The sequence below is a fragment of the Bactrocera latifrons genome, unplaced genomic scaffold (assembly GCF_001853355.1).
Source record: "Bactrocera latifrons isolate USDA-ARS-PBARC rearing strain unplaced genomic scaffold, ASM185335v1 scaffold_554, whole genome shotgun sequence".
NCBI classification, from domain to species: Eukaryota; Metazoa; Arthropoda; class Insecta; order Diptera; family Tephritidae; genus Bactrocera; species Bactrocera latifrons.
Genome location: NW_017537217.1, coordinates 19,800 through 31,096, shown reverse-complemented (window position 1 = coordinate 31,096; position 11,297 = coordinate 19,800). Strand labels below are relative to the sequence as shown.

Sequence of the window (11,297 nt, the reverse complement as noted above, 5' to 3'; positions counted from 1 at the left end):
TCGAATCAGCTGAGTCGGGCCACGATTCTACGTTTTCCACCTGTCATCTTTCGATGTCAGCATTGCCGGTGTGAGTATTAGGTTTTGTAAAATGAATTTCTAGTTCTTTTCTTTTCATGAAATMCTTTATATTACTTGATTTAAATTCATTATCAGCAATTATGTGTTTTGCCTTTGGTTTTAAGGAAAAATATATACGAATTTTTTCTAATATAGTTATGCTGGTTCTGTTTTAAAAAAAATACGCAGTAGCTAGTTTAGAAAATTTATCTATGAACGTCAAGAATCTGGGCTTTTTTATGACATATGTGTCCATATGGATTATTTCATTTGTATCTGTAGCAGTATCTGTTAAAAAAATACTTTGGTTTAACTGGTCGTCTATCGCATTTGACTCTACAACAAACATCGCAATTATTAATGTATTTTTCGATAAGCTGTTTTAGATTTTTATAGTAAATTAAATTTTTTAGTCCTTGATAATTTTCATTGATCCCGCCACTTCCTGTTTCTTCTTTGTGATATTTTTTAATATATCTAAATGCATCTGAAAATTAGCTATTATTAGTTTTAAATGAACACTATTATGTTCTGTTTTAATAAATCTTCTGAAAATATCACTCATAAATCCGCTTTTTATGTTTTCTCCAGTATCGGCGTTTAATCGACTAAGAAAATCAGCTAATGTATTTTCTTTTCCCTTATTATAGCCAATGTTAATATCATTTTAACCTAGTTTAAGCAGCCAGCGTTACAACCTGGGGTTTATATCTGTCAGTCGTATCTCCTTTTTGCTAAGTGGCGACAATTGGATATTCCAAGCGTAGCCAAGTCTTTCTCTTCCTCTACTTACAGCGTCGAATACTTTCAGAGCTGGAGTGTTTTCGTCCATTCGGACAACATGACCTAGGCAGCGTAGCCGCTGTCTTTTAATTCGCTTAACTATGTCAATGTCGTCATATATCCCATACAGCTCATCGTTCCATCGAATGCGACATTCGGCGTGGCCAACGCGCAAAGGACCATACATATTTCGCAGAACTTTTCTCTCGAAAACTCGCAATGTCGACTCATCATTTGTTGTCATCGTCCAAGCCTCTGCACCATATAGCATTATGGGAATTATGAGGGATTTATAGCGTTTGGTTTTTGGTATTGTCTACTAGCATAGTATATAGGAGGATATGTTTTGCGTTAAAACTGCGCCAATTGCAACTTCACTTGCATCTATACACAATTTAAATTTTTTCTTAAAATGGGGGTAACGAAGAAGTAGTAGTGTGTCAATTAGAAGACGTTTCAACTTATAGAAAGCATCTTTATACTGTGGGTAAATTTTTCTTAACTTAATATCATTTTTTAAATACTTTGTCATTCCATGAGCTGTTTTCGCATAGTCTTTTATACATTTTCTATAATATCCGGTGACACCAAGAACGGACTTAATTTGTTTAGTGGTTTCGGGTAACTTTATATTTTGGATTACTGCAAATTTTGATTTAGCAAAGAAATTACATTTGTCGATTTGAATTTTTAAAATATGGTTTCGTTGCACATTGAAGATTTTTTGGCTATTTTGTTCGTGTTCTTGTATTGAGCTACTAAATATTAGGATGTCGTCTAAATAAACAACACACATTTTATTTATTTAGTCCCTTAATACAGAATTCGTGAGCCTCTAAAATGTGGAGGGGGTGTTTGAGTCAATTCAGACGAATTCGCAGTGTCCTAGGGGTGTGGAAAAAGTTGTTTTTTTTTTCTGTGCTCTTCTTTAACATATTGAGTGCCAAGGGGTTTTGACGAAAACCATCCCCGGGTGCCAAGCTTTTTTGCTATAAACTGGTGTAAAAGTAGAAAGTATGCAGTTCTGCGCCAATCTCGGATGATTTCGTGGTTTATTTTGGATTTTTTAACGGTTTTTTTGTCGCATGTTTCTTTACGACATGGCACTGCACGACGGAATTGCAATCGTAAAAATCGATATTTCTTATTTTTTTTCTTTTTACGCGTTTTCCTTTACATTTATTTAAATTTCTAATACATCTGTGTTTATTTTTATTTATTTTCTTTTATTTATGTAGATTTGAATTAGAAAAATGGCGAAGCGAAACCTTAGAGATCGTGAAATACGTAAAGCGTTGGAAGGAAGTGATGATGATAGTGATTTTTCTTGCGATGACTTGATTGATGAGAACTGGCTACCAGATGATTTGGACACTGACTCTGATAATAACAATGATACTAATAACAGTGATAACATTTATAACAGCGATACTGAAGACGACTGGGACATGGATGAGGACGAACCAACAGCATTGTCAAACGTAGTCGATTCTTCCGAAACAATCAATTGGACTGAATTTAGTTCTAGTCAGAGAACTTTTACATTTACTGGGCGATCAGACTTGCAACAGTCTATTCCTTCAGATATTTCCTGTTTGGATGCATTTCTCCTATTTGTTGACAACGACGTTATTGATTTAATTGTATCAGAAACAAATAAGTATGCGGATGAATATGTAAATAAAAGTGCTGTTACCAGATTTTCTCGAAAAAAAAAATTGGATACCAACAACAGATTTTGAAATGAAGAAGTTTCTTGGCCTTATGTTGTGGATGGGTTTGGTGAATGTCGGGCGTTTAAAAGACTATTGGTCTAAAGAAGAGCTATACAACTTTTCAATTCCGGGGAAAGTAATGTCACGCAATCGCTTTCAGCTATTGCTTAGTTCCATGCACTTCTCAAACAATAACTCAATTATACCAGGTGATAGGCTTGGTAAAATAAAACCACTATTGGACATGCTACAAATGAGATACCAAAGAATTTACGTACCAGGTGAAACATAGTAATTGATGAGACCCTTATTCCATGGCGAGGCAGAGTATTATTCTGACAATATATATCAAATAAAGCTCATCCTTATGGTATAAAGCTTTTTAAGCTCTGCTCTACCGAAGGATTAACCTGGTCAGTGGAAATATACTCCGGAAAGTCATCAAGTGGATTGAGAGAAGTCGGTTTGGTTAAAGCTGTTTGCGAGGATTTGATCATTGATTTGAAAGGTCAGGGTCGAACTTTATATGTAGACAACTTTTACACAAGCTATGAATTGGTTCGTTGAATGCTGGATCAAAAAATACATGTGGTCGATACACTCCGTGCCAACAAGAAACATTTCCCAAAAGAAGTTATGGTTGCTCCTATAAAGAAAGGCGAAGTAGTGGCTAGAGAAGATCCCTATAGTATAGTTGTTCTAAAGTGGAAAGATAAACGCGACGTCAGAAAGCTATCCACGAAACATGCCCAGATAATGGTATCCATAACAGATGGAGCACGTAATCCTGCAGAGCCTTCAACTAGTCAAGGAGCGAGACATAAAAGTCGAGCAACAGAAAAGCCACTGGCTGTGGTAGAATATAATAAGGGGAAATCAGGCATTGATCTTTCCGACCAAATGGCTTCATGCGCAAATACCCTTCGCAAAGGGTTAAAATGGAAACATTAATATACGAACATTCCGTGAACGCGTTTCTAAGGGCCTAAAAGATCTCTCATCCCCGCAGCTTGTATCACAATCAAAATATATTATCACAAAAAGAGTAGATGAAAATAATGAAACCATCCGACGTGATTGTGTTTTATGCTACGCTGAAGCAAAAACAAAATTTAGTCGAAAGGAAGCAAGAAAGAATATCAAAATGACAACTACGTACTGTTCGCAATGCCCCAAGACTCCCCAATTATGCATTGATTGCTTTCCAAAATATACGCATCTAAAAAATTTATGTAAAAAATCAATGTAATTGAAGTTATCATATTCCTAATTTTAATTTTTCAATATCTTTTTTATACTTTTTTCCGCAATATCGAATGAATTCCAATAAATTTTCAAAATTAAAAAGAACCTTTGAGTTTTTATCGTACAAACCGCAAAAATGAAGATATCTCTATGAAACTTGGACCAAAATTTAGGGCAAACATTAGGCTACTAGAAATACATTAAAAAAAGAAACCCTGTAGCTTCAACCAAAAACACATGACAATACCTAAGGTCAGACAATGCCTGTCGCACGAAAACGTGTAGCGGCACCGCAGGAAGTTTTTGGTGTCGCTCGAAAACTTGTAGCCATGGCACTCAATGTGTTAATGAGAATTTATTGAAAACTCTTTGTAAGATCAATTGTTGTAAAGTATTGAGCACGGCCCAATTTTTTCATCATATTTTCTAATTGGGAATTTGCCACTGACACTTATTTTATTTAGGGCTCTGTAGTCAATTACAATCCTCCATTCTTTCCTGAATTGTCCAATTTTTCCGGAACATAATCCAAAAAGGCGAATTGTGGGGAAATTTACTTTCTCTAACGATACCCTGGCTCATCATATCTCTCATTTGCTTATTAATTTCCTTAATGGATTTGAGGATATCTATAATTTTTAGAATACATTGGTCTGTCTGTTGTGGTTACTATCTCATGTTGTATTTCACGAGTATGGGTTACGAATGCCCCTCTTCAAAGAATAAAACTGAATTTTGGTTTATCAGTTTTTCCAGCAAGGATTTTTTCTGTGTATTCATATCTTCCATCGTTAATTTTTCTAATACTTCTTCATTGGGTCTTGAAATAGTGAACATTTGTATTTCGTTATATTGCAATTGACAATTTTCAAAGAATTTAGTTTTAATGTTATTTATTTCAACGTAGTCTTCATTTAGATTATGGCTCTAAAATATTTTGACCTATTATAGCATCAAACTTTTTATTCCTAAAAGTTGTAATTTCCAACACATAAAATTTTTTTCATAAAATTCAATTGCCAGGGGAGTTATGATTTCCTCATTGATACTAAAAATTCCGTTAATAATGTTAAAAGTTAATGGTTCTATAAGTCGTTTGCATTGATATTGTGGTAAAAGATTTTTATTGAGTAAAGAAGTGGTAGATAACGTGTCAAGTAAGCACCTAATCAGTGGCGTAACTATAGGGTGGCAAGTCGGCAAAATGCCACGGGCCCCCAGCCCGAAGGCGCCCCCTCAATTCCCAACATTTATTATTACACATACACATTACTTAAGTAAAAAAAAGTTTTGTCTTTTTTGTCAAAATGAGCTCATTGCTGTTCTGGTTCAAAAAGTGGAAAATGCTCTGGTAAATGAAATAGTCACCGCAGTGTTTTATTCCATTTTGTTTGATACTACTCAAGATATTTCCAAAACAGATCAATTGTGTGAACTTTACCGTTTCTATGTAATCGAGAAAGATGAAAATGGAACTCCAAAGGCGCTCGTAATTAAAAAGTCAACTTTAGGATTTCATGAGGTTAAGGATCAAACTGCCTTAGCAATGTCCAAGCAGATAATAAAATCCATAAATGACAAAAGTATTTCTCTGAATAAGTGTCGTGGACAAGGGTACGATGGAGCTAATACCATGAAAGGTACGTATGGCGGAGTTCAAAAACTTATAAGAGATATAGAGCCAAATGCAGTGCATGTCCATTGTGCTGCTCATAATTTAAACTTGGTAGCAAATGATGCAGTGAAAGAGGTCTTAGAAATACAAACATTATTCGAAACTGTGCAACAAATTTATAATTTTTTTGGCCATAGTATTAGACGATGGAATATATTAACAAGTTTTATATCTGACAACAAAAAAGAAGAAACGTTGTATCATCAAATTCAGTAACATTAAAAACAATGAATCCAACTAGATGGGCAGGACGCTTTGATGCCATGTTTGCTTTAAAGGTTCGATTTGTTGATGTTCCAGAAGCGCTAACAAAAACCATTTTATCAAATTCCAAATCAGATGAGAGAAATGAAGCTATCTTGCTAAAGAAGAAGGTAGAGAACTACAATTGCAGTTAAATGGTCTATAAACCCTGAATTTCCTAAAACTCGTCAGAGAAAAGTGAAACGTCATTTTGATGAAATTTGTGAGGTTGAATCTCTCCAAGATCCTGAAAGCTTGTTTAAAGTGAACGTATTCTATCGTGTATTAGACATCATCATTAATCAACTTAGATCGCGTTTCCTTGGAATGAATGAAATTGTTTCCAATTTTAGTGTCTTGCAGCCTGCCACTTTGCAAAACTTGAATGATACTGAGGCTTTAGCATTTGTCCATTTTTATAAAAAAGATATATCTATGTCGTTTTCCAAAGAAATTCTCAGTTTTCGATCCTCTTTTAAACACGAAATAGAAAGGTCATCTTCTATAAGAGAACTTGATGACTTATTAATAATAAAGAATCATTTTATATCTTCAAGCTTTCCTGAAGTGTGCACTGCATTTCTGTTATTTCTCACCATTCCTGTAACTACGGCTAGTGCCGAGCGATTATTTTCAAAACAGAAGTTGGTAAAAACTTATTTAAGAAATTATATGTGACGATAAAGGTTAAGCAATTTGACTATTCTATCCATCGAAAATTCTATGGCCCGAAATTTGAACTTTGATAATGTCATTAACACTTTTGCTGAACAGAAAGTCCGAAGAAAGGAATTTTAATAATTAAAATTGTGTACTTAAAATAAAATTGTGATTTCTGTTCAATATGTACTTTAAATTAGGTACCTTTAATTAAAAGTGAATAATTAGAAAATCAAGAAATTATAATTATAAAGTTTGTATGTACCTACTTCACGTAGTGAAATATTAGTTAACTCTTACAAATAAAAGTGTATAAATAAATATTATGAAATAAAAAATACTATTGTTGTTGGTTCAGCTTCTTTATATATTGGGGAAGTGGGAGGGCAGGGGATCCATTCGATGAATTTTCCACGGGCCTCGAACGGTATAGTTACGCCATTGCACCTAATCCATGTGTTATTTATTGTTATTGTGATTATCGGTAAACTATATTCTCTGCCTGATATTGAAAATTTACCTCTCTATCATCATTAGTTTCAATGTGGTCCACTTCCATATATCGTTCCGAATTTGGAAATTGTTGACCTGAGTTATTATTTAGACCAGTTTAGAAAGTAATTTTGACGTAACTGTTCCAAGTTATGGTTGTTGTTATCCGTAAATGTTTGTACGTTATTATTTTGTATAAGTATTGTGACTGTTGTCTATTGTTTGGTATAAATGTGATCTGTATATTCGGCCTCCTGTCGTATCTTTTTACCATACCTGTTTCTTTTCATAAATAATATGCGCCTCTAAGACACGTTATATTTCTATGGATAATACTTGCTAGATTTGGCTCAATACCGTTTAAAAATGTTTTTAGAATCAGCGACCCATTTATTGAAAGCTTAAGTTCTGAAGGTCTATTATTATCTTGTTCGTATTTAGTGTTTAGTTTGTCTAAAATATTTCTAAGATTATAAAAATAATTGCTTACATTATAATTTTTTAAGTTTACTGCTTGGTGGAACAGGATTAGTTCTTCTTTAATATCTGCCCAAGTGGATTCTTGTCCTTATGTCCTTATTGCATGAAGGGCGGGTCCTTGGATTTTATTTTTTACATACCTTTCAAAGATGAATCATTGCAGTGGCAAGTATATTCCTTTATTCTAGATGCTTCTTTTATTAGTTTTTGAACCTGTAAAATGAATGGGTTGGTTGGATTCAGTCGGCATGGCTCTTAATTTATAATTTTTTTTTAAATTAATATTTAGTGTACCGACGTAGTTTTAGCCTTATTAATCTTTGGATTAATACCGAACAAAAGATTAAATTTTAAAATTTTTATTTATTGTGTAACTTACAGTTCCGTTGCTGCTTAAGAACTAACAAACTTTCTTTAGTTCTTAAATGTGCGACGGTAAACTCAACACAACGTTAGTTGAACTCATACATATATATATTGTAAAATCGATTTAGTCAAGGAAATCGAGCGTTGCACAAAATTATTAAAATAAACATAAATTAAAGTATCGAATTACTATTGTAGTGATCGATAAATTTTGGTTGTTGTATAAAAAACAAAATGAATTTGGTTATTGTACAAAGTTGTTGTGCAAGCAAAGAATTGAGTTTGCAAATTCGAAAATCAATGAATTTAATTGGTCACCAGTTTCGTTGTGTAAACAACTGAAAGTATTTGTTTGTCATTTGCCCCAATTTATTGGAAGCGAATTGAATGACTAATCGGAATAGGAAGTTGACATAACTCGCGCGTGGCGAAATGTGAGTAAGGGAACCCCACAGCTCTCTCTTGTATTAAGATCCACCTCAATTTTGAACATAACGCCCGTCGACATAGCCGAAAGGTGTAAAGCTGCGAAGGTGGCTATCAGGCTCAGAGAATATGGGTTCTTAAAGGAACGCGTATCTGGACAATCCGTTTTCTTTACAAACTGTGACTGCATATCGGATCATCTGGAATATGGAGTCGCCATATCGAATTCTGGTGGCTCCTTCTATGTTTATATACCGACGAGGGAGATATGGGTGGGAAGAAGCCGTTGGAGGAGAGAGGCAATAAGCTGTTTTACGGATTGGTCAAAGCTTAAGGGGAAGTTTGGTGGAAGGGTCTACTGTCGGAATCTCTCTATCAACACCAGCAGAGCGGCAATACTAGCCTTGAACTCAGTTTCAGGGTTAGTCGAAGAATATCTAACGTCGCTATCTCTAGCAGAGAGAGTTTTTGGTATGGGTGCCGGGCCACAGCGGAATGCAGATAACTGTAAAGCTGATGAGCTAGCAAGAAAAGACACTCTAGAGTCATTATCGGTAGAATGGGAACGGGTGCTCCTTCATCCTTTCGTGTTCTACTACTAGATAGCTGGGCCTCGCAGATGCTTGGCCAACGCTGGGCCACAGAAGATCTAGTGACCTTTTTGCCCTCAGAAAGGCTACCTTATTGGCATGCATTCGGTAAGAATGGGAATCTAACCGGATGCTGACTACAAAAGTTGTTTGGAAGAAGATGCGGTGGAAACAAGCCAGCACTTCCTTCTTGACTGTTCTGTGGTTGGGACACTTGGGGGCGCATACCTTCGGACATTCTACCGAACTGGCGGGTGTTGAAGTTAAGCGGCTTTGTAAATATGTATTGGGTACAAAGTGTTCTAGTTATAATGACTTTCGTTTTTCTAAGAAATTGTATGCCGAATTTATCGGTTAGTGTTTGAATTATATAGATTATATGTATTTACAAAACTTTTTGGATTCCGATCCTCTGGTTGACGTTTTACGTCTTAAAGTATTTTCCTGGCTTTAATTCTTACAAATTGCAAGAGTTTTTTTTAGATTGTATTATATCAATTTGCGTTTAAAAGCCAATGTAAATTTGATGTTCTTAACTTCATGCAAGTTATTTTACTTGCTATATATTTTCGCCACATCAGCATTTGATCCAAGTGAATAACAAGATAAGTTACTTCATTCGCTTGGGGTACTAATATTGTTTATTTTAACTGTCCGACACGTTTCTGGTCTAATCGAGAATGTAACATGTTTGCATTTTTGCTAACTAATATTTATACGCCAGTTGGCAAGCCATTCTTCGAATAAAGTTAAGTGCTGCTCTAATACACTTGATGTTCTGATGGAGTATTTATTACGGCTTAATAGAGCTGTTTCATCCGCGAAAGTGGATGTCAATACTTTAATAGATGTTGGAATATCACCTGTATATGTACAGAAACGAGCCTTGTAAGCTAGCCTGCTGTTCACCAGCCCTTATTACTCTTTGTTCTGATATGAAGTCTGCTACTTTAACTGTAAATTTCCTGTTTCTTGAATATCGCTCCAGAGTTTTATGCAATTCGTAAAGTAAAACGTTTTTGATTTCCCATAAAAGAGCTTCATGCCAGACCTTATCGAACGCTTGAGCTACATCTAGCAAAATAGCTCTCTGTGCTCGAATGCTTTCCTGATTTCGTCGGTAATTCTCTCTCTGCGTTAAGTCCATCCCAGGTTTATCCATAATGATTGGATAGTACCGAGATTAAGAATTGCCTTGAAGAGCAAAGAGCGCACTTTTATATTATCAATTATCATTTTTGGACGAATATTATCGAGTCCTGATGTCTTTTTCGGATTTAGCTCTCTTTAGATTCTAGTAACTTCAGAAGTAGAAGTTCTAATAGACGCAAGCGACTCGTTGGTGGTTGTGGGCAAGGTTGGCAACTTAAAGTTGTTCTTTGGGCAATTGGGTTGAAATAACGTTTTTAGGTGATTAGCAAAGCTATTTGTCTTATTCCCATCGCTACGTGCCCAATTACCACTTTACTGCTTATTGTTTCTTTTCATGTTGGCAATACAGCTGCATTAGTTATTAGATCATTGAATTCTCTTATATTTTTATCAATGTCTCTTCCAATCAATACTGACGCAATCAATATCCAGCTTATTGTGCTTATTAATAATAATGTAGTACAGCTGTCGTCCTTTAGGAATAATAAGACGCCCCAGTACGTGTGTTTTTCGTTTTGATCTCCACCTGCTAGAAATCTTTGACCTAGTGTTCCAAAAATGTCTTTAAATTCGCTATCTGGAATTTTAAAGCAAGGTGGACAGTATATAGTCGTAATATTTAAGCCACAACCCCTATTTTTTAAAGATATTTCGTAACTTGTAATGTTGTGTAGCATGAGATTCTAGAGCACAGTGATTTAACCGATTTCTAACCAACACTGCCGTGCCACCATGCGCTTTTCTATCGGATGATTTGAACATAAAGTCTAAATCCCGGTATATTGAAATTAATTTTATTTGTAAGATGAGTTTCTGATATAAGCAAACAGAAATCTAATAATCTCCAATTTATGTTGGTTAACACCGTTAGCGTTCCATATACAGATACTCAGTACGCTCATTTCTTACTTAATAAATTTTGAAACATTTGATTTTGTGATTTTATTAAATCTCAGATCATATTTTGCATGGTAGACTTAAATTGTGTCATACACTGTGTAAGATTTTAAATCTTTGTTTCAATAGCTCTATTTAGAGAGTTTTGCGGTAGTTGCATATGTACAAAGTTGCCTTTTACTACATTTGCATAGCTTCGTTGCATATTATTATTCTTAAAGGTAATAGGATTTGAACTTTTGCCTTTTGTTCTGTAACATTTGGTTACGACGTGCTTGAAGGCCTTGTGACATTGTATAAACCTACAAGTAACCAATCCTTCATTTTTCACTAACACACACGCAAAAACCTACTACAAATTAGGCACTTGGTACGGGTTGCCTCTAAATATTCTACTACAAATTAGGCACTTGGTTCGGGTTGCCCCCAAATATTCTGCTACTAATTAGTCACTTGGTACGGGTTGTCCCCAAATATTCTACTACTAAATCGTTCAAATGCCTCAAATCTGCT

At 34.9% G+C, this 11,297-nt stretch overlaps 1 protein-coding gene across 2 annotated transcripts in view; it reads right to left on the bottom strand.

Moving 5' to 3' along the window:
- LOC108974465 overlaps positions 1-11,297 on the bottom strand; it is a 113,444-nt gene that overhangs the window by 94,979 nt on the left and 7,168 nt on the right. Inside the window, exon 2 of one of the 2 annotated variants that reach the window (XM_018942320.1) lies at positions 7,389-7,566. The exons of the other annotated variant lie outside the window; for it this stretch is intronic. Coding sequence (XP_018797865.1) covers positions 7,538-7,566 — 29 coding nt within the window. The 3' untranslated portion in view covers positions 7,389-7,537. Of the gene's footprint in view, positions 1-7,388; positions 7,567-11,297 lie in introns of those variants that run through there. 2 annotated transcript variants of the gene reach the window in all.